The 24170-nt window shown below is 35.6% G+C and overlaps 3 protein-coding genes and 1 long non-coding RNA gene across 6 annotated transcripts in view; 2 read left to right on the forward strand and 2 right to left on the reverse strand.

The window, feature by feature from the left end:
* The window catches only part of LOC141453629 (uncharacterized), a 64455-nt gene extending 49069 nt beyond the window's left edge, over nucleotides 1-15386 (forward strand). Inside the window, exons 2-6 of one of the 3 annotated variants that reach the window (XM_074127081.1) lie at nucleotides 10177-10280; nucleotides 10371-10440; nucleotides 11003-11439; nucleotides 14303-14375; nucleotides 15321-15386. In XM_074127081.1, coding sequence (XP_073983182.1) covers nucleotides 10263-10280; nucleotides 10371-10440; nucleotides 11003-11412 — 498 coding nt within the window. In that variant the 5' untranslated portion in view covers nucleotides 10177-10262 and the 3' untranslated portion in view covers nucleotides 11413-11439; nucleotides 14303-14375; nucleotides 15321-15386. Of the gene's footprint in view, nucleotides 1-10176; nucleotides 10441-11002; nucleotides 11500-14302; nucleotides 14376-15320 lie in introns of those variants that run through there. The other 2 variants (XM_074127075.1, XM_074127077.1) reach the window with 2 other exon arrangements.
* Nucleotides 1-24170, reverse strand: part of LOC141453662 (uncharacterized) — a 354403-nt gene that overhangs the window by 56248 nt on the left and 273985 nt on the right. The gene's annotated exons all lie outside the window — the stretch shown is intronic.
* Nucleotides 4589-7609, forward strand: LOC141453644 (uncharacterized). Its single transcript, XM_074127113.1, has 3 exons — nucleotides 4589-4663; nucleotides 6969-7041; nucleotides 7131-7609. Exons 1-3 carry the CDS (start codon nucleotides 4649-4651, stop codon nucleotides 7430-7432), a joined length of 390 nt encoding a protein of 129 aa, XP_073983214.1. The 5' UTR covers nucleotides 4589-4648; the 3' UTR covers nucleotides 7433-7609.
* Nucleotides 18430-21237, reverse strand: LOC141453624 (uncharacterized). Its single transcript, XM_074127067.1, has 3 exons — nucleotides 21162-21237; nucleotides 20672-20738; nucleotides 18430-19175 (listed from the first exon to the last, which is right to left on the reverse strand). Exons 1-3 carry the CDS (start codon nucleotides 21171-21173, stop codon nucleotides 18538-18540), a joined length of 717 nt encoding a protein of 238 aa, XP_073983168.1. The 5' UTR covers nucleotides 21174-21237; the 3' UTR covers nucleotides 18430-18537.

Raw genomic sequence — 24170 nt, forward strand, 5'->3', positions numbered from 1 at the left:
CTACTTTTTCAGGCGTACTTTACTTCCAACTACCAATTAGATGTCGTGGACGGAGGCGACTAGCAAACATACTTTACTACAAATTTCTCATATTAACCATTAAAGGTATAGACTGGGGAATATAGCCTAGTACCGCAATACATCTTAGCATTGCGGGTCTAGCCTCTAACCGCTCGGCTACCGTGGCGACTAGCAAACATACTTTACTGCAAATTTCTCATATTAACCATTAAAGGTATACCTGTAGACAGGGAATATAGCCTAGTATCGCAATACATCTTAGCATTGCGGGTCTAGCCTCTAACCGCTCGGCTACCGTGGCGCCTGAAAAAAAATTATGTGAGTTTCATTCTCGCTCTTGGCCATTCCATTTGCCGGAAGCAGACTTTATTGAGAAATTTTCGCCATTCTCACAAATCACTTCAAAAAAATGTTGTTTAAACTCTAAAATTAATTGATCAAATGTATTACCAACGGTTAATAATAAGAATAATGTAGATGTTGGGTCGATCTATTTTGAAAGAGAAGAAATAAAAACCATTAGAAAATGAAGAAATTGTCTCTTAATTTCGCTGTAATGCTGTTGTTTCTGTAATCATTAGTTAATATTGATGCCAATGCTAGATTGTAAACCTTGGGTCGATCTATTTTGAAAAACCAGAAGTAAAAACCAGTGGAAATAGCGGAAATGGTCTCTTAATTTCGCTGTAATGCTGTTGTTTCTGTATTCATTAGTTAATATTGATGCCAATGCTAGATTGTAAACCTTGGGTCGATCTATTTTGAAAAACCAGAAGTAAAAACCAGTGGAAATAGCGGAAATGGTCTCTTAATTTCGCTGTAATGCTATTGTTTCTGTATTCATTAGTTAATATTGATGCCAATGCTAGATTGTAAACCTTGGGTCGATCTATTTTGAAAAACCAGAAGTAAAAACCAGTGGAAATAGCGGAAATGTTCTCTTAATTTCGCTGTAATGCTGTTGTTTCTGTATTCATTAGTTAATATTGATGCCAATGCTAGATTGTAAACCTTGGGTCGATCTATTTTGAAAAAACCAGAAGTAAAAACCAGTGGAAATAGCGGAAATGGTCTCTTAATTTCGCTGTAATGCTGTTGTTTCTGTATTCATTAGTTAATATTGATGCCAATGCTAGATTGTAAACCTTGGGTCGATCTATTTTGAAAAAACCAGAAGTAAAAACCAGTGGAAATAGCGGAAATGGTCTCTTAATTTCGCTGTAATGCTGTTGTTTCTGTATTCATTAGTTAATATTGATGCCAATGCTAGATTGTAAACCTTGGGTCGATCTATTTTGAAAAAACCAGAAGTAAAAACCAGTGGAAATAGCGGAAATTGTCTCTTAATTTCGCTGTAATGCTGTTGTTTCTGTATTCATTAGTTAATATTGATGCCAATGCTAGATTGTAAACCTTGGGTCGATCTATTTTGAAAAAACCAGAAGTAAAAACCAGTGGAAATAGCGGAAATTGTCTCTTAATTTCGCTGTAATGCTGTTGTTTCTGTATTCATTAGTTAATATTGATGCCAATGCTAGATTGTAAACCTTGGGTCGATCTATTTTGAAAAAACCAGAAGTAAAAACCAGTGGAAATAGCGGAAATGGTCTCTTAATTTCGCTGTAATGCTGTTGTTTCTGTATTCATTAGTTAATATTGATGCCAATGCTAGATTGTAAACCTTGGGTCGATCTATTTTGAAAAAACCAGAAGTAAAAACCAGTGGAAATAGCGGAAATTGTCTCTTAATTTCGCTGTAATGCTGTTGTTTCTGTATTCATTAGTTAATATTGATGCCAATGCTAGATTGTAAACCTTGGGTCGATCTATTTTGAAAAAACCAGAAGTAAAAACCAGTGGAAATAGCGGAAATTGTCTCTTAATTTCACTAGAATCCTGCGGTTTCAGTTTTTGTCAGTAAATAACAAGAGTTATGCTAGATTGTACATTTTGAAGCGATCTAATTTATAAATCATTAAAATTAATTGATCAAATGTATTACCAACACTTTCTAACATTTTATCAACAAAATAATAGTTTAGATTTAGAGGATCATCAAGGAAGCTGCGACCATAAGGTATTCCTCTAAAGACCCATGCTGTACAATATATCCAAAGTTACCACCTTTTCTATTATTATGGAGCAAGTCATCTGATTGAGGAATACAATTTAACCAGATGTACAACTTTTTAGAATGAATTTCTACGCACAAATTTAGATGAAGTTTTTGATGCTGGTTATTCAAATTCTGATAACACAACAAATAATCATAGCCATTTCTTTAAAAAAAAGAAAATGAAAACGAAAAAATCAAACTCAGGAGACTTCAAAATGCCTTTTTGGAGAAAATATATTTACGATTACCGTACCTCTTTCCTTATTAACATTTAGAAAACGAAAAAGTAAAAAAAAACTTAGATGAAACACTATTGAACACTAATAATTCACCTTAGACATGATGTAAACAGTACGTACTCCTGTAAACAAACTCGACTGTTAGTTTGCATTCCTGTTACACCTCCATTATATATGTACTAATGTTACAAAGAAGGGAAATTGAAAAGCCCCACTTGTTGATTAGTATTATTATTATTGTTACATTTTATCCTCATTTTCTGGAAAGCACACTTGGAATATTTTCTTCTTTTAACGAACATTTTATATAATTCAATTTTTATCATTGGCATAATAAATTAAAGCCGTTTAATTAACGCTTTGTAATCATTTTTCCATCTGAAAATTGAGTTCTGTTCTGTACCATTGATGTTTCGATATTTAAAAGATTACACAACGGAAGTCATACCAATTGCCAGCAACGCAGTCAACATTAGTCTTCCGTTATCGGCTCATCCTCGCGTTCTGCACGTACTGACCTCGGACAGCCTAGATTTCCTCCTCCAAGTCATTTTGCCAGTAACCTCTTGGTCTACCATGGAGACTCCATGTCTCGACGTTCTTAGGTATTCTCGTTTCTGACATAATTCTTACACATTGGCTGATCCATATCTATTTCTTCTGTTACCATGCTCTGCTTCACCACAATTCTTCTTCCTATTAGATAAATTTTCTATAAAGGATATATAAATTGTATTGGATTTTTTGTATTAGTAGATTTCAATAAAAGATTCTACAAAATACACATGGAGATTCGTACAAATTTTTTGTTTATTTTTAATCGACAATGTTAAATACCAGGAGTCAATAAAACGATTCTAGGAGGCGATAGGAGCCATAGGCTCAATCTAAGAAGGGTGTCTAAGAAATAATAGGGAGGTAAAAGCATTTTTAAAAAACTCTTCAAAAGAAGAAGATATAAGAAAAAATCCTTTTGTGGCTAAATATCTTGGAAAACGCCTGAACCAATCATTACAGAAAATGTCATTAAAACGTTCAACAAAATAGGAAAAGATTGAAGGAGATTTTTATAAATTTATCTAGTAAAGAAATTGTCTATTTTTTTCAGGCGAGCTATACATCCAACAAATTAGGTGTCGTGGACGGAGGCGACTGGTAGACATACTTTACTATAAATTTCTCATATTAACCATTAAAGGTATAGAATAGGTGTATAGCCTAGTACCGCAATACATCTTAGCTTTGTGGGTCTAGCCTCTAACCGCTCGGCTAACGTTGCGTCTAGTAAACATACTTTACTATAAATTTCTCATATTAACCATTAAAGGTATAGGCTGAGAATATAGCCTAGCACCGCAATACATCTTAGCCTTGCGGGTCTAGCCTCTAACCGCTCCGATATCGTGGCAACTAGCAAATATACTTTACTGTAAATTTCTCTTATTAACCATTAAATAAAATCCAAGGCTTAAGACCGGAAATCGAACCCAGTTGCCAAAATTCATATTAGCTTAACAGGTCTCGAGTTTTTGCTTCAATAGAAGTACAGATGAATACCAGAGTTTTCAGTTTCCGTCCATTAGGACATTAATAAAAATCTATCTAGTGAGTAACTTTGGTAAAGGTACAAACAATTAGATAAAACTAACGGTGCTTAAAATAAAAGTTGTCGAACTGCAGAATGTCAACTTTAAAGTTTAGAGCCGTTTTGAGAGAATCTAAAAAAAAGGTGAGAACCCATAGTGTAAAATGGTACTCAATTGAGGGTTTCCATCACTATGTTGCTGACGGTTTCCTCTGGTTTAAGCTCAGGGTCAAACAGTGGAATTCAAAAATGAAATTTTTAGTGAAAACTGGATTGCGTTTGATTGACTTGATCACTAATCATTGATTTAGAGCGTGATTTGTTAGAACGCCAATCATTCTAGCAGCTTCTCGATTAAACGTACGAAAAAGATTATTTCTTTAAAAAAAGAAAAGGAAAGAAAAAAGTCAATTTTCTGGTTGATATAGTGATATGCAACTGACAAGTTCTGATGTGTGTTTAATATTAAAGACTATTGTGAATAAAAAATAAGAAATAAACAAGAAGAAATAGGAAAGAACGATTTCAGTAATAAGGTAAAAATTGCGTCAGTACAGAGGATGGAGTATAATAAATGTATTTGGTTGGCAATGGATTGTGAGATATCCTCTGTTGCATCTGGTAGGTCTATAAAACTGGCCACACGTTGCAGTAACGCGTCCATTACATCGTCTTCCAATCACAAACATGTTCTCTACCAAGGTATGTAGGTGCTTACACAGTCTTATCGCTTAGTCTTTTTAAACTATGGAACTATGGAATAGTGTTTTTTTTTAGTCCCTCAGTGAAGATAAGATGCTATAACTTCTCGTTTTTTTTATTTTATTTTTATTTTATATTTCTTTACACTTTAAAGTTTTCTTAAATCCGGAAGTGTATTATACAAATTGGTGCAAGAATGTGTGCGTGTTAGTGAGTTCTGCTAAACTCTATAATAATAATAAAAAATCGCTGCAAGAAAAAATTAGACACGGTAGCCGAGCGGTTAGAGGCTAGACCCGCAAAGCTAAGATGTATTGCGGTACTAGGCTATACACCTATTCTATACCTTTAATGGTTAATATGAGAAATTTATAGTAAAGTACGTTTGCTAGTCGCCACGATAGCCGAGCGGTTAGAGGCTAGCCCCATAAAGCTAAGATGTATTGCGGTACTAGGCTATACACCTATTCTATACCTTTAATGGTTAATATGAGAAATTTATAGTAAAGTACGTTTGCTAGTCGCCACGATAGCCGAGCGGTTAGAGGCTAGACCCATAAAGCTAAGATGTATTGCGGTACTAGGCTATACACCTATTCTATACCTTTAATGGTTAATATGAGAAATTTATAGTAAAGTACGTTTGCTAGTCGCCACGATAGCCGAGCGGTTAGAGGCTAGACCCATAAAGCTAAGATGTATTGCGGTACTAGGCTATACACCTATTCTATACCTTTAATGGTTAATATGAGAAATTTATAGTAAAGTACGTTTGCTAGTCGCCACGGTAGCCGAGCGATTAGAGGCTAGACCCATAAAGCTAAGATGTATTGCGGTACTAGGCTATACCTTTAATGGTTAATATGAGAAATTTATAGTAAAGTACGTTTGCTAGTCGCCACGATAGCCGAGCGGTTAGAGGCTAGACCCGCAAAGCTAAGATGTATTGCGGTACTAGGCTATACCTTTAATGGTTAATATGAGAAATTTATAGTAAAGTACGTTTGCTAGTCGCCACGATAGCCGAGCGGTTAGAGGCTAGACCCGCAAAGCTAAGATGTATTGCGGTACTAGGCTATACCTTTAATGGTTAATATGAGAAATTCAACAGTAAAGTATGTTTGCTAGTCGCCACGGTAGCCGAGCGGTTAGAGGCTAGACCCGCAAAGCTTTGATGTATTGCGGTACTAGGCTATATTCCCAGTCTAGACCTTTAATGGTTAATATGAGAAATTTATAGTAAAGTATGTTTGCTAGTCGCCACGGTAGCCGAGCGGTTAGAGGCTAGACCCGCAAAGCTAAGATGTATTGCGGTACTAGGCTATATTTCCAGTCTATACCTTTAATGGTTAATATGAGAAATTTATAGTAAAGTACGTTTGCTAGTTGCCACGGTAGCCGAGCGGTTAGAGGCTAAACCCGCAAAGCTAAGATGTATTGCGGTACTAGGCTATATTCCCCGGTCTATACCTTTAATGGTTAATATGAGAAATTTATAGTAAAGTACGTTTGCTAGTTGCCACGGTAGCCGAGCGGTTAGAGGCTAGACCCGCAAAGCTCAGATGTATTGCGGTACTAGGCTATATTCCCAGTCTAGACCTTTAATGGTTAATATGAGAAATTTATAGTAAAGTATGTTTGCTAGTCGCCTCCGCCCACGACACCTAATTTGATAGTTGAAGGTAAAGTCTGCCTGACAAAAATTAGGCATTACTTTACTCTTTTTTTTTTTTTACGAACTTTTCTTTCTGCTTCAGGTATTCAAGTTTACGTATATAACTTTGTGTTATTATTCATATTTCTGAATTCGACCGCAGTCCACTCCTCCGTCCTATTGTAATTATTCTCTGGTTCTGTGCCTCTTTGGCGGAGTAAAATTCTCAATTTCCCCCCCCCCCTCCAGAGAATTAGGATGCATGTAGTGCTTTTTATTGTCCTGACAAAACCTTTCTTTGCTCAACCAGTCAATCACATCTATGATTGCATCAACCACTGCGGCCATAGTTTTGCAAATATCTTTTGACACAAAGCGTTTGGTATCCTTATCTTTTTTTGTGACAATCAACGTTGGTGTCCACGATAGGTACGATAGGTATCAGGGGTGGCAGAACAATTCGAGGTTAAGGGGAATTTGAATAAAGAGGTTTTCCATGGAAAATTTACTAATAAGGGTGGTAGTTCATCATAAAATCACAAAATAGCAACCATATTGGCGTTTCCTAAATATTTTCTGACTTTTTAAACTTCTATTCTAACGCCTACTTTGATAATTGATAATTTTGGATAATAATCAGTACTATTTCAGCTGCTTACACTATTGGTACTGAGTAATATCGCAGCTACGCTCGCCACTGGTGGGACTAGTTACGCTTCTTTTCGTAAGTAGTAAAGTACTACTACCAGAATTTTTATTATTATTATTAAAGAAATTCGATATATTTATTTCTAAAAATTATAACTTTTGCAGACAGCCCACATCAAGGTAAATACCATTATGGTGTCCTACATCATTATTACGGCCATGGTCCTTTTGGATATGGAGGTTTAGATCACGGTTACGGAGGTCTAAGTTATGGTCACGGAGATGGTGGACATCTTGGTGGTTATTATGGAGCAGGTCATGGTGCAACCAGTTATGCTAATCTCAACCAAAAGAGCTATGGATCATACCCTGTACTGGTTCATTCTGGACATCATGGATTCGATGGACTAGATGGAGATCATGATTTCTCATATGGAGGCGGCTATGGACATGGATATGATTATTGATGACGGTCCTCATTGAGTAAAAAGTACCTGAAGATAACTGCTTGATTTTGTATTTTATTGTAAGGAGTAAAAAAATTTGAAAACTTGATGTCCTTTGTTTTTTAAATTCTATCCCACAGAAATTTGAATTATTCATAACTTTGTAATGATACAAGAACAAGTGCTTGCCATTTGAGGGGGGGCTTAACGTCTAATTAGGTGGCCGATGAGAGGGTTAGGTGCCTGAAGCTACAGAGGGCGTATTACTGCATTAGGATAATCACCTAATTTTGAATATTTAAGGGCCTATATTGTTGATAATCTCATCCTTAAACAAAATCATCAATCAATAAGCATCAACGGAGGTCCCGGGTTCGAATCTAGCTGCTGACACTTAGATTTTCCGGTGATGGACAGTGTTGTCTGTAACGAGAGAACACTGTCCGGAGGCCGGCAGTGCACTGAAAAAAGCTCCGGGCGCCAATAACCTTAGATGTTGACGCGCCTTAAATCATTAAAAAAATAAATTTAAAAAATAAGCATCAATTCAATGGTTTTTAACCAATCAATTTCGTGTTACAGCGATGGACGCAGCATCCCCCAGGTATTTTCATTAAGCAAGATGCACCTTGATACTGCTAGCTTTCCTCCTTAGGTCGATATTTTAATTAATAGTGAACAAGTTCTTCTTCTTTTTAATACAATTTAAAATTGCAGGTGTAATTACTGCTGCAATAAGTGCATTTTTGATCATCGCCGACAATGAAATTACGAGGAAAGTGTCGTCTCACTCGATGGTACGGTTTTCTGGATGATTCAAAGATGAAAGCTGGTTAATGAGAGGGTTGGAATAGACGGAAAGGAGAGAGTGGAATTTCTAGTATCGGCACGATGATTGTCTTGAATAAAACATTTTTTTAGATCGGAGTCAATGTTAGAGACTTTAGATCAAATAATATACCCTGTTAAGTGAGTTTTACTACGTCGAAAAAGGAAGTTAAAATACAGTACTAGAATTATTTGAACATCCTATTTTACCAAATGATTATTAATTTGCAAAAATAGGGCCGACAAGTCTGTACAAACATAGCCAACAACCGTCTATAAAAGTCCACATCAAAGCTGTCCAACTCAATATTGAAGTAAAAACTGGGACACCAAAGATTTATCAAAGAATGATTGATTGCATCAATAGATTTTTTTCTTTTTATTCAATTGAGCAGCCTATAGTCTTACGTATTACACAATATTTCTCTTAGAATCCTTTTTTTACGCACGTTCTCTAGATTTAGAATGATTCCGAAAATTGTAACAAGAAAATAAAATATCAGATGTTTGGTGTGAAACACTTAACTTTATTTTGCTACAATTAGCGTTCTAAAAAATTTTGTTTTTCAAACTATTGTGCGAAAAACAATCTCTGAAAACCACAACATTTATTCAATATTTACGCATTCGGTAAATTGTAGAATTCACATTTCATTGATGGCGTTTAGACTCAATTATAGGAAGACTTTTTTCTTCTAGAGTGCATCAAAAAAGCGGATCATTTTCTTGTTCTTTCTCTGTAACCTTTTACATTACTGATGTGGAAAACAAACTCGGACTGAACAACGAAACTGTAGAAGCCCATGGTACACTCAGCTCACTTTACCTGAATACTTTGAATGAGCGGGGTGCTGAACTGAACTTCAAAAAGGATTTTGTATTCATTCGAAAAGCAGGCTGCGTTAAAGGCGATAAATTCTTGTGGTACTTCTCAACATTTTTGCTGATACTTTCTAGAGATCGGGGAAGTACGTTCGTGAAAAGAAGTGAAAAAAAAAGTAAAGTAATTGCCTATTTTTTCAGGCAGACTATGCTTCCAACTACCAAATTAGGTATCGTGGACGGAGGCCACCAGCGAACATACTTTACTGTAAATTTCTCATATTAACCATTAAAGGTATAGACTGGGAATGTAGCCTAGTACCACAATACATCTTAGCATTGCGGATCTAGCCTCTAACCGCTCGGCTACCGTGGCAACTAGTAAACATATTTTACTGTACATTTCTCATATTAACCATTAAAGGTATAGACTGGGAATATAGCCTAGTACCGCAATACATCTTAGCTTTGCGGGTCTAGCCTCTAACCGCTCGGCTATCGTGGCACCTAGCAAACATACTTTACTATAAATTTCTCATATTAACCATTAAAGGTATAGACTGGGAATATAGCCTAGTACCGCAATACATCTTAGCTTTGCAGGTCTAGCCTCTAACCGCTCGGCTACCGTGGCGACTAGCAAACATACTTTACTATAAATTTCTCATATTAACCATTAAAGGTATAGACTGGGAATATAGCCTAGTACCGCAATACATCTTAGCTTTGCGGGTCTAGCCTCTAACCGCTCGGCTATCGTAGCGCCTACTAGAAAAGAGGTTCTGTTCAACAGGGCAGGATATGAGGTAGTATGACACTTGGGCCAAATTAGGCGCTTTATATAGGCACTTTTTTTATTTAGAAAAGCTCTTCCAAGCAATTGGAAGTTCATGTAGTATTGCAAATCCTCCTGACCTTGAAAGATCTGTAACATTTACCCTTGATCTCTACCATAATCGCTGTCGAACAACTGTTTCTTTTCTAAGAAATCTGAATATTCAACAATATCTCACTGATCTTAATTATTCATTCCTTTAAAAAAAATAATAACGAGAGACAATATTTCACAAAAAATTACTACAAAATAATTACAAAATATTGCTTATTTTCAACAGAGTAGTGGGATAACGTTTCCTCTGGATCAAAGAATAAATACGCCGCCGTATTTACATTCACTTGTCACTGCAATCACTTAGTTAACATGACGCTAATAGTTAAGGTAAGATTTATTGTGTTCTTATTTCATTTCTTCAGTTTTTCTCTTACTTTGCCCTTAAATATCTCATTCAGATATTCAATATCAATACAGATCGCACTGCTGCTATTCAGCAATCTTGCAGTATCTCTGGCTATTGGAGGTTCGAGTTCAGCTTCGCTTCGTAAGTATCAATTTGAGTGTGCTATTTATGACAGCTGAGGAGAGAACCTTTAAACATTCTGAATTTCCTCAGAGTGTCCCAAATTGTAAAATAACTGGTAAAATTTGAAAACGTAATTAAATTCTTTTTTTATTTGGCTTGTACTAGATTTTTACTTTGATAAGATTGGTCTTTTATTATAATCATTTTCTGAGGAAAATTTATAAAAAGGCATTTTTGACAAGGTTAGAGGCAGGTTTTCCACTAAATGTCATATCAGTTGTAATGTATAATAAAGTTTGTGCTTTCTAGAATTTTCTTTTTAAAGAAATTCCGTTCCGGAGAAAACAAATGCGCTGAAAACCATTTTTCCGACTTCAATAACCTCGAATCATTTATTTTAAAGCGGAAAGTCGGTATCGTAAATTTTACAGAATAGCATTACATTTTCTTACTCATAGTAATTATGCTTTTTAAGTTAAGACCGCTGGTGACATAGTAGAACTATTTATAAAACTAGATTTTGATTAATTACCACCCACTATATGAGTAAATAATCGTTACTTAACTGCATTTCTTACAGATAGCCCACATCAAGGAAACTATCATTATGGAGTATTGCATCACGGTCACTATGGATACGGAGGTTTAGGCTATGGACACGGTGGTCTAGGCTATGGAGGTTATGGATATGGTGGATTAGGTTATGGTTATGGAGGTGCAGGCTATGGATATGGTGCTGCTGGACATCTAGGAGGTTATTACGGCCTAAAACATGGAGGAACCAGTTCTGCTAATTTCAATCTAAAGAGCTATGGATCTTATCCAGTGCTGGTGCATGGTGGACACTATGGAGCCGGCTATGGTGCCTTGTATGGTGGGGGCGCTTATGGTGGAGTGTATGGCCATGGTGGATCCAGTTCTACTAATTACAATCTTAAAAGCTATGGATCTTATCCAGTTGGTTTTTATGGACATGGATATGGATATTAATTTTCTACAAATTCACTTATGCAAAAAGTAAGTTGACCGATGCAAGCAATTAAAAAAGAAAAAAAAAGGTAAAAAATAAAGATTTTTATAAGGATTTAACTTGTGCCTATTTCTTATTTTCATTGAGTACAATATCTCCCAAAATACTAAGTGCACCTTATTGCAACATTCAGCTAGTTTAAGCAAAGGTAGGATATTTTTAGGAGTTAGCAACTATTGTTAAGACCGCTGTTAAATTTTACAACCTGGATTGACTTTATTTTGGAATATAGTGTAAAAAACGAAGGAAATGTAGCAAACTTTTAGCCAGTTTGGGTTGAAGAAGGATATTTTAAGGAGATGAGAACTATTATTGAAGCCAGGGTTAGTACACAGGATGTAATCCCAGTTCAACTTTTAGTATACGCAATGTAAATATAGAGTTGGCAGAAAATCCTATAAATTCATTCAACAGCACGATTACAGTACCTTTCTCTTATTAAGAAGTAGTTTCACAGATTATAGTTACAGATTTCTTCAAAAGATTTGTAAGGAGTTTTATCTATAAGCTAAATTCAATGCGTCTTAAATTATCTAATAGGGTTCCCTAAGCATCAGTGTTTGGGTATAAATAAAGGCCTTTTTTTTTTAGATTATTTATTGGGACTAAGCGTGGAAATGCCTTTAAGGGGTTCGCAATACCCAAATAGTTGCACCTGACAACTACCACTGCAGGCTCCTCTACGTCTATAGTGTGAGTGTTAGGAGTATTAGTGTCGAATTGTTAGGCTGGGACACCCGCAGGGACGCCAAAATCCCTGAATAAGTGGCTAGTCCACTTCTCCTTAAGGGGTAAAAGCGCTTTAACAATTTAATTGTATATTATTTAATTTTAGACTAGAAGGTAAAATATAGTAGCATTGGACTTTCTGTATAACAACCACAGAACTGTAGACAACAGGTTAATTGCAAACCTAAATATTATTAAACAATCTCTTCTTTTTTGTAAAATCTACTTTCCACGTCTTAATTTCTGTATCAATTTGTCAGCAAAAGACTTTCCTATTTTATAGAGAAATGCGGAAAAACAAATTGAAAACTAGAGAGTTGCAAATTATAATTAAGTTCACAGCATTAAACATGGATTTTATATTTTATTATGTTTGTTACACTTTCAAAGGGCTATTTTTTGCTTTTTTATGTTCTGTATTTTCAAAAATAGTTAATAGAGTGCGTTGAGGTTAACTGGCTGCATTTAAACTGTAGCTATACAATGCTTCTTAGGACATCAAAAAAGTCCTGAAGTTGAATGTGTTTTTATTATTTTATAAATGTTCAAATCTACTTTTTAAAAGAGGTTCTACGTTACAATGCATGTTCGCAGCATAAGCGGTGAAATCATCTTTGATGAGAGAATGACGGCAGAATAAAATAGTTTGTTGGCAATCTTTGATTTTGGAAACCAATGTCCTAGAAGAGCCGTAGAGGAAATACAAAACTAAAGACTCTGGTGCACATTGAGAACTATAGAATCCGTTATTCAACAACTGAAATGATGGCGATAAGACTTACAAAACAATCCTTCTAAATTAGCACCCCTACTAAGAAATCCTAGACTCCTGCTGAGTAAATGACCCCCAATACGTAATCCACCGAATGCTCACAGATTCTAAAAACTTCCCACATAATCATAACGAGACTGGCACTGCTTCTCAGATGCAACTGTCCAGTTACTGGATCTAGACCGTAATGTTATCCTAGACGTTCCCACCAATCAAGAAATATGAATTTATAAGAAAACAATTAGGCGTCACACTTCAACGCCCATTTTAATGCGAAAACAGACATGAATAATAATTTATACATTTAACAAATCACCTTTTTGTTACACTAAAGAAAACCAATCATAATTATTATAATTTATTATTAAATATTCATTAGGGGTAATTAAATTTAATTAAAATTACAATAAAATAAAGTAAGTATAACCCTCTAAGCTATTTATTCAAAATTGCGAAATAACTATGTATGAAAGATACACGACACCTCCTACTAGATCTAGTTTTGAGATCGCATAATTTATGATCAAATTAGATGTTTTATTTTCTTATTTAATAATTAGAATGAGAAGTAATTAAATATGTGCACTAGCAGTAGCGGATGTTATGAGATGTTTCCCTTTAGGTTGTGTTCTATTCTATATAATACGTCGCAAGTCCATGTACGTTTTAATTGTAATCAACATGGCAATGAAGGTATCATAAAAAAAGTGCTTTTATTATATTTGATTTAGTTTAAAAATTATGGGTAATAATCTCTTAAGATAGTTTTGGGTGCTCTTCAATTTTTTGAGATTATCTCTAGTTTATTGTTATTACCACTCCTGGATGCGTCAGTTCTCTATTAGGCAGGCAGATAATGTCTCATTCTTCGAAACGTTATCCGGTGTTTTTAACTCATGAAAAAAGATCCCAAGTGTGGAGTTGTTTGAAGAATGGCAGAAGGATTTAAGTTTGGGTGATGCCGAAAAGTGAACCAAAAAGAAACCCCGGATGAGTTGCGAATTCCAGAGATCACTTTTAAAACTACTTCACCAGGATCCAAGACGTTCAAATCAACAAACCGATCTTGTATAATGAACGTAGCATCTTGTTTTGAACTCTCGGAGGTTTGCTAGTTACGTTAAAGTTTTAGTTCAGCCAGAATATGCTCAACAATTTGAGTTTGCTCAATTGGAAACTGGCCTAGGGAAGGCTTCGCCCCTACCACTTATCTCGTACAGTCTCTTTTCCATTTCCACGAAAAATAATGAAAATCTCTCAAATAAATTATGATGTTCTCTTTTGGTCCAAGCATTTTTAGTGATTTTATACGATAAAAGATCATGATTGGATATTGTTTTAATTTCTAGGTACTTCTGTTCGTTCTGTGTACGATATCAACAGTGATCGCGGGCGAATATCGGCTCCAGGAGCTTCCATTATGTAAGTTTTAGGCTAAAGTTCATTATTATTATTCGTAAAATAATGATCTAATTAAAATTTGAGGCTATCCTGAAGAGATAATTGCTGTTCAACCTCAAAAAATAGTCTAGGAAGAACCCCAAAAACATAGGTTCGACTCACTATACTTTGTTAATCTCAACAAGCATAATGCGTGACTTATCCCGAGTAGATGAAAATCGCAGGAAGTTACAACTTTGTATATCGTTCGCGCACTCCCATGGGAGCTATCAGGAAGTTAGAGGCCAATATCTCGCTACCACTTTACACTTTACAGAAATTCACTTTACAGAAATTCAGATTACGTGTATAGATCTCATGGATCTATAACTTTAATTCTAATCCTTTGTCCAGCTTTTTCTTTTAGGGTGATTCTAGCATAAGTTAGGGAGTTTACCTACCTCTAAACTGTCATTTCAGAAGCTGAGAGGATTCAAATTGTTTTCTATATTTTCCAAGACTTCCGGGCTAGACAAAAAATGTATTCGAAACTTAAGAATCATTTTAGGAGAAAGCCTTATTTGTGTCTATATTAGATTTTGTGTTTAATGGCAAGCGTATCAGCAGCTGAGAGCCGGACCGTGAGCCATAGACACTCCCGAGAATAGAAAGTCTAAGAGTAACAGCTGGGCTCGAACCTGGGTCTTCCGTGAGGAATTCCAATGCACCAGCTACCTTGCGAATCCCTTCGCTCCTTTGTGAAAAAGTTAGTCTCCCTCTGGACAAAACAAAAAAAAAAAGGTCTCCTCAACGTTTGGAGTTTGGTGTAAATTAGTCCCAGATTGCAGAGCTGGGTTACTCTGGAAGCCCAGATGGCTGAAGTGGGTCTCAGGTCCAAAGCACCTCTTTGGAAAATTGTAAAATGTAACAAAAGAATTCAAAACTTTGTTTTTCATTGAAAAGTAATTTCCTTCATTGATTTTCCAGTGAGTCCTCACCATTTTCACGAAGACTTTAATGGAGGACAGGATTCCGGCGGTGAACACACAGAAGACCAAGGTTCTTCTTCACTGGCTCACGAGTTCATCGACCTAGGTCACCAAGATGTACTCAGTGATGTCATCCCAGAACAAGAACATCCCAGTCAAGAGGAGAATTATCTTCATCTTGGATCTCACATTGACATTGATCAAAGTGGACATCAGGAATTACACGGAGGCACCAGCTATGTGAACATGAAAGGACATGACGGAGAGAAAACAGAGTACGTAGTAGATCATTCTAGTTCTACAGCTGGTGGACAAAGTGGAGCAGATAGTTACCAATTAAGTGAACATCATGGGATTTCTGAAGACGACTCTCCAGCGCTACATACCTCTTCCTTTGCACAAGATCATGACGGCCATGAAGCCGTAAGCACTTTCAGCTTCAAGGATTACAATAAAGGCACCAGCTATTCTGTGAAGCAAACACATGGACATAAAGGATTGGCCAGTGTCACAAGGAAATCACATGATGATGAACATGAAACTGAACATATTCATGGGGATTACGGTGCCAATGATCATGCTCAATCGAATTTGCATGAATACAATTATCATAGTTAATACCTGCATGATTATGAATCATATTTTGCCTGGTGTAAATAAATTATTATTTTTTACTTCTATTTCATCAATATTATTTCTCTTACACCTCAGCTAGAGGAAGTATTGTAATTGAGCTCCTATCTGAAATACAATTTCAGAGGTCCCATAAAAACGTAAACAAAATCTTACATGAAACCTTGCAAATAAAATCATTATACACGCAAAAATGGTACACTAGTCGCAACCCCGGATACACACACTTTACTAGTATTGACATCCGGCAATTTTTAGCCGGATTTGTCGGTTTTGAAGCCCCGGAACCTCTTATGAGGTTAGGAAGTGGCCGGGGAACAATGAGCATTTTGGATTGCCATTGTTCTTCCCCCCTTGTGGAAGTACCGCTCTTTGTCACAATCTAATCTGATCTAAGCTCTAATACACCGATACACACAACGGAAATCATCCAAAAATCCGTTTCCTCCATTAGTAAAACTGATCGATGTTTTTGGACGTAGTATTATAAATTCACGATAAAATTGCAGAAAATTGATGATAAATATTATGCTTCAGAACATTTGTTCCTATTTTTAGGTAGATCAATGATTTAGTGTAGAGGTTTCCACTTTACTTATGTTTCCGTTTCGCACTACACTTCCTGAGTGTGTTACGAATATAAATGAAAAATATTGACATCAAGTTCTTTGATTATTTTTTTGTTTTTGCGCAAAATAATACGCTAATTCATTTTAATAATTAAAAAAAAAAATACATGAACAATTAAAAATATAGTATACTTTTTATTGCAAACGACGTCACAATTCAGTTCACGTGAAAATAGTTAGTATGTTTTTATTATTATTATTTTTTGTCTGTAATCGTGTCCAATCACGCTAAGTTCAAGCAACTCGTGTATCCGGCAAAAGAGAGGAACTTGTTAAACAAGAAATAAATGAAATTGTAAAAATACGAGTAAGATGTTATACGTATAAAGTAAATTTTTTAGTTTCATAAAGAATCGAAATGAACCCACAGAAATGCCAGACATGCCACGTTTCCGGCAGTGCTCCTGTCTACCTGTTTTCTTCAACAGCAATCCAGAGATCTGGTGTGTGTGTTTATCTTGAACTCATCATGGAAAACGTCTCAACTTTGAACCCACTTACTAGAACTAAAAGGCAAGCCATGACAAAAGGAGTAAAACTTCTTTATCAACTACTTGGACAAACATAACTACCGACGGATGTAAATCAAACCAATACGGACTAGGGACTAGCAATTCTGGGGTACATGCGGACAATACAGACTTATTATTTTCATTCGAAACTACAAATAGTCGGTGATGCGTTCTACGTCACAAACCTGATACTAAATAATAGGGGGGACCGAAAAGTAATCAAAATTTATTTTTTCTAGCGAAAAACATTAATTTATTAAAGAAATCTTAAGTGCTAATCAACAAAATAATTTCCTTCATTTTCTAACACTTTTTGCCAGCGAAAAGGCAATCGTTCGATTCCCTTTTTAAAAAAAGTCCTTCGATTTTTCATTGAAGAACTTTTCCAAGTGCGTTTTCACTTTTCCAACATTGGTAAATTTTTAGCGGCGCTCGATCAACGGCGTACCATCAGCGCGTCTCTTTTGTCTTGGTATGAAGCTGATCCATTTTTGCGACGAATTGTAACTTGAGATGAGAAGTAGGTGCTATACAACAACCCTGCACAAAAAAGACAATGGCTTTCTCCCGGAGAAGCACCTGTTCCGACACCTCGACTGTTACTAACGATAAAGAAGGTCCTTGTGTGTGTGTGTGTGTGGTGGGATTTTTCTGGAATCTTACACTATGAATTGCTGGAACCTGGTCAGACCGTTACAGCGACAGTGTATTGTGAACAACTCGAGCGAATTAAACAAGAACTCATAAAAAAAAACGATCTGTTTTGGTCAATAAGAAAAAAAGGATCCATCAACACGATAACGTGAGGCCTCACGCAGTAATAATAACACAGGAAAAAATAAGGGAGCTTGGGTTAGAACTTTTACCCCATCCACCCTATTCACCAGATCTCGCGCCGTCGGATTATCACCTTTTCAGATCGTTAGAGCTTACATTAAGAGGTAAAACATTTACCAATGTTGGAAAAGTGAAAACGCACTTGGAAAAATTCTTCAATGAAAAATCGAAGGACTTTTTTAAAAAGGGAATCGAACGATTGCCTTTTCGCTGGCAAAAAGTGTTAGAAAATGATAGAAATTATTTTGTTGATTAGCGTTTAAGATTTCTTTATTTCGATATTCTATTCGTTCACAACTCAACAGTTCGCCAAGAACGAAATCCATACTTGCTCCAATCCTTCCATAAGTCTCTCGCCACTACGGTCGTTCCGCGAGATCTCCTTCTAAGTTTCAAGTCATCTTATTGTTCACGTCAGATTTTGTTTTTCGCATGTTGATATTTTGTTAAGGAAATGGAAAAAACGTTATTTTCACCTTAAAGAAAAAGAAAACTGTAAAAAATTAACAAAAACATTTATTTTGATTTTTTTAAAATTAAGGCACGCAAATAAAAATTATTTGACCTTTGGCGTTTCAGCGTTTTTGGTTTAAAATTTTGGGTATTACCAAGCGCTACGATGTGTCCCTGGGTAAGCACCACCAACTGTAGTTGGATGGCTGTAGGTGGAGTAACCATGGCCATATCCTTGTCCATAGCCTTGCACTCCAAGACCACTGTAAGATCCATGACCAATACCATGGCCATAAGAGGCTGTGCCATATCCGCCATAAGCTGAAGGGTAAGCACCACTACCACCATGGCTGTAGGTTAGTCCAGTACCATAGTCGCTGCCATAAGTAACGCCTCCAGTATTGCCATAAGAGTATGGGACTGCACCATATCCTGCACTGTGGCTGCCATAAGAGTACGGGTCCGCACCATATCCTGCACTATAGCTGCCATAATATGTCTGTGGAACGGCAGCATAGCTGCTCCAACCACTGCCGGCTACTCCAAGATCATTGAACGCTCCCGCAGTATAGCCGGTGCCATAACCTCCGTGCGTTGAACCGCCATAACCGGCTCCATAGCCACCATATCCTCCTGCCAGAGCTGTACGGCCATATCCTCCCGCGCCAAGACTTCCATCGCCTCCGTACACACCTAGCCCACCAAAGCCATATGGATATGCACTGCCAGACCAATGTCCAGGATTGGCATGTACGATGTCGTAAACGAATTGGCTTTCATGTTCTTTAGCTGTAAAAGTAGTTCATTGTCTTAATCTATCACAATCAACTAAAAGAAAAGAAAATAAAGTTAACTTTAATTTATGAAATCAATAAAAAAATCAAAAAGTGCATCGAATTTTTCTTTGAACATATTTCACATCAAGCGATTGTTTAACCACATAAAATCTTTTACGAAGGGATTTCGATCCTGCAGGAACTGTGGGATTCCTAGGCAACAGAACGATGACATTTTTACACGAAAATATGAAGCCTACAATTACTTGGGAGCGTTTAAGACAAAAAAGAAAAAAGTTCATTAATACAAAAAATCTGATAAAATGACAAGGATGATGTGTTTAATGAAATTTATTACGTTGTATGTACCTTTTTTTATGGATACCCTAATCTAAGATCAAGAAACAGTAATAACAATCAACTCTGAAAACTGCGCTAAGCGACAATCGATCAGCTCGATTCAAAAGAAAGCTATGATGAAATTCCCTGGGGAAACGAACGTTTCATACTCAGCTCAGTAAAATGTGTCGATCACTTACTTCTTCCTTATTCTTTGTAAATTGAAAACTCGCTGGGAAAACAAACGCCCGACCTGTAATTAGAGGTGGCACTCTGTTCCCGATGGCTGATGAAATCTACGCTCTATTGTAGATTGTAGATTGCATTAGAAGGGCGGTTCCACTAAAAAAGGGGAAGGAACGCAGACAATCCAAAATGTCCATTGTTCCCCGGCTCACCCCTCATCTCATGAGAGTTACCGGGGCTTCAATAACCAACAAATCCGTCTAAGAGTTTCCGGATAGCAGAACAATAACCTAATAACTTCACTTCATTCTATTAGATTCATCGCCAACATCCTACCGAATGAAGGGTTAATTTCATATTAAAGTAGAGCCAACACTATTGTTTCCGGCTCGGGTTTACGTCTTTCTTTAATGAACAATTTAACTATCAGGGAATGATATGTCCACGTTATGTGGTAGAAAGGAAACGAATGTTTGACGATATATACAGGTATTTAGATGCACCATTTCGTTACGAAGACATAATATTCTCCACCAACATTTATGTGCTTAAATCTGTAGCAGAGCTAGCAAAGAAATATGAATGTATTTAGAAGCTATAGCCGAATTAGAATGAATGGAACAAAATGCTTAGAGAAGGATTACGTGATTTTAATTTTGGTTAAGCTATAAGGATGGCAGCAGCACAGAGTGCTGCTCCATCCATTAGCAGTAGTTTATGTAAATAGCAGTATATAGTAGAATGATGAATGTGTGAAGCGAATGTATTTGTAGGTAAGAATGGAGAGTGAGTGATATTCTAGTGATAAGCACCTAGACGATGCTGGCTGTATGGCGGAAAAACTATCAGGGATAGGATTCAAAGCTCCTATTGCTTCTAGCCCTTGTCAAAGTGAAACCGGACAAACGTCTTCGAGTCTACGACCTTTCAGTCTGCAAACCCACAATAACAGCCCTAAAAATTTATAAATATAAGTGAACTTACAGACAGCCGTATGACTGGTTCCTTCCGCTGATACCAAGCCAATTACTGCTAGAACTGCGATGAAAATCTTAAAAAAAAGATAAAACAAATATAGAGAATTAATCCATGATATTTTTTATAAACTTAAAAATTCTTCTTTACTGAGTCCAGGAGATTTTGCATTAAAAAATCTTAGTTAATTGACCTTGCAGAATGCTGTAAAAAAACACCAAACAAAAAGAATATGTAAATAAGAACATTCTGCTGGGAAACAAAAGATATTTTTCTTTAGTTGATGTGAGGAAAAGATATTTTGATTTGATAATTTATTTATCTCTGCAATTTTCCGTCAGTTATCATATTTTAATTTAGAAAACTTTAAAGTTCTGTTTAAAGAACTGTAAAGCATTAAAAAAATAAAAATAAAAGAGAACAAAAGCGACATCTAGTTAAATCTAAATAATAGTAATTACAGGGTGATTACTAAATTAAAATGAATCTCGATTCTCACCTTAGTAGTCATATTCTTGGTGTGTAAAAAAAAAAATACTAACTGAAACCTGGGTTATCTTATTTTAATTTATATACGCGTAGCCCCAAGGGCAAACGCCTCTTACAGCCCCACTCTGACCAAAATAAAAAAAAAAAAAATCTGCTACTTTTTTTTTGTAAAGCTATTAAGTAGTTAGTGATATAGTTAAAATAGTTTATAGTATATAAGTAAATACTATCTTATTACCACATTGTTATACTAAGGTTAGGTTAGGAAATCTCAAATAAATGGAATCATATTTCATTCAACCTCCACATGAACTCCATAGTCACAAAGGCAAATAAAATGCTTGGCTTTATATCTAGATCTACTCGAAACTTTAAAGATGTCAGAACCATAATTATCCTTTACAAAGTAATGGTGCGACCTATTCTTGAGTACTGCTCTGCTTTATGGTCTCCTTATCAGAAAACTTACGTCAACAAACTTGAATCACTTCAAAGAAGATTCCTAAGATTGCTCTGGTATCGAGAGACAAAAGTCATGACGGAGGTACCGTACGATGACGTAATGGAATTTACTGGTTTGAGTACTTTACAGTTTCGTAGACAAGCCACAGACTTAAATTTTATTTTCAAAATTCTAAATAATAATATAAACTGCCCTGAACTTTTATCATTGTTAAATTTTCACGTGCCAACAAACGGTACTAGACAAAAACAAGTGTTTTCTAAAGTGTGCCATGGTACCAATTATCGAAAGTTCAGTTATTTTCCAAGAGTTGCGGATCAAGTTAATCATCTACCCGCTGATTTTGATATATTCAACACCAACATGATCGAGTTGAAACATTTGTTAAATAGCTGATTTTGCGGTGATTGGTACTAGGGAAAACTTACCGGTTATTTGTGATATAAAGATTTATTAATTGAGTAAAGTTTCTATTTTTAAAGTATATTTTATAGTACATATTTTGAAGTATTTTGTTTATCTATTAAGTAAATTATGTGTATATATTATTTCTATTTTATCTTTATTTCTATTCTATGATATATATATGTATAAATGTATGATATATGTATATTCTATAATTATTATATATTGAGTTATTATTAAATGTTATTTTAAATTATATTTCTTTGTAACTGGGTGATTGCCCGTCTTGTAAATAAATAAATAAATAAATAAATATTATTTTCTGGATCAGTTTACAATCTAAGGGATATTATAGTAGAATGAATTTAGAATCCAAGTATGATTTTACAAATATATTTAAGGTCGAGTTTTTGATTTGCTCCAATGATTGTTTTTAATCTAAACTATTAGTTTTAGGTTATGTTGTACTTATTTATAGATTACGTCATGAAACTGGTGATTGTAGACGAAAACCTGTATTATACTACGCATTTTTCACAAAAAAAAAAAGGTAACAAGAACAAGAATAATTTTTGAAAATGCCATTTTTGCTCATTTTCGGCAACTTTTTCCCCTGAAATCTATTAGATTTGGGTTGTTGCAAAAAAAAAAAAAAAAAATTACAGTTATAAAGGAGGATTTTCCCTATATATATTTTTTTTAAAAAAAATGGGAATTTTATCTTTTATAGAAAAAGAGAAAAAAATTGTCAAAGTTGGGTGTTTTTGAACGTTACGCTTTTTCGTGCAGTTTTTGACGATCAACCCTTATACAACTGTCCTATCGGACAGATTTAATACGTATTAGATTCTATATAAGGGTAGGAACTTTCCAATTATGAAGGGCCACGGTTGCCGAGCGGTTAGAGCAGTTACATGTACTGATTCAGCACTTATAGGGCCTGCGCCATAAGTGCCCTACAGCAGTTAAACTGATAAAACGTTCTCCATTCATTAATGCAAGACCATAAACTGTCACATTTCTTCTAAAAAAAGTTAACGAGCCATAATTTGGAACTCTCTGTTGTCCAATTTATTGAAAGTAAAGCAATCGCCTTTTTTTTCAGGCGGGGCTTAACGTCCAACTACCATTTACTAGGTGTCGTGGACGGAGGCGAATAGCAAACGTACTTTACTATTTCTCATTTAACCATTAAACAAAATCCAAGGCCAAGACCGGGTATCGAACCCAGTACCACAATACATATTAGCTTTGCAGGTCTCGCCTCTTAACCCGCTCGGCTACCGCGGTGCCTTTTTGTCCAACTTATGTAGTTCATTCCTCGCTACTTCGTACTGTATGTACTACTTATTCGTATGGCTCATTTAATAAGAATTTGATGTTGGTAGAGGTGGTAGAAGAAGATTATATTGAATTTTAGTGGAAACAAAGAGGAATCGAATTAACGTCACAAAGTGAATCATACTTTAAAGAATAAACGGTAGGACAGTAAAAGCTTATTTCTTATTTGTTTAACAATTTACGCTGTCCACATGATGGTCATAATGTCAAACAATTAGTGGGACGGTACAGATTAACATTATGTATCTCGTTATATATCCACTTCATAAGTTTCCAGATAACTTATGATTCTCCTTTGATACATAAGTATATAAGTGAGGCTGTTCCTTCGACGATTTGACCAAGGACGGTAGGCGACACTCTAAATATTATCTTTATTGCGTGACAAAACATTATTTACACAAACTATATAACTTTTGCTACCACCTCCATTCTTAGGCAAAATTAGATCCGCAAACTAATAACAATAATTTCCGAAGTACTTATTATTTGTGCAATTACAGAACACAGAGAGAAAAAAAATCTTCAAACATTTAATGTGTTATTAATAGAAGACCATGGCAAAGGTTAGTTCCGTTTGAAATAATTTGTTACAAGAATTGATGTGACTAAATCACCACTTATTTCTACTCTAAATCAACATGTAAGTTCGAGATAGCTTTCTATCATTGAATTCACGACAGACGGACAGTTGACCATTCGAGTTGAAGAAGTGTGTAAACAGCTACGCTCTGTACGAGTAAACCCATTTGATGTTACTCACTGTCACATCCGATGTCAAAATAAATTTTATCAAAAATATTTGTCATT

Source organism: Rhodnius prolixus, unplaced genomic scaffold (assembly GCF_049639745.1).
Source record: "Rhodnius prolixus isolate KJV_2025 unplaced genomic scaffold, Rpr scaffold_1, whole genome shotgun sequence".
Classification (NCBI taxonomy): Eukaryota; Metazoa; Arthropoda; class Insecta; order Hemiptera; family Reduviidae; genus Rhodnius; species Rhodnius prolixus.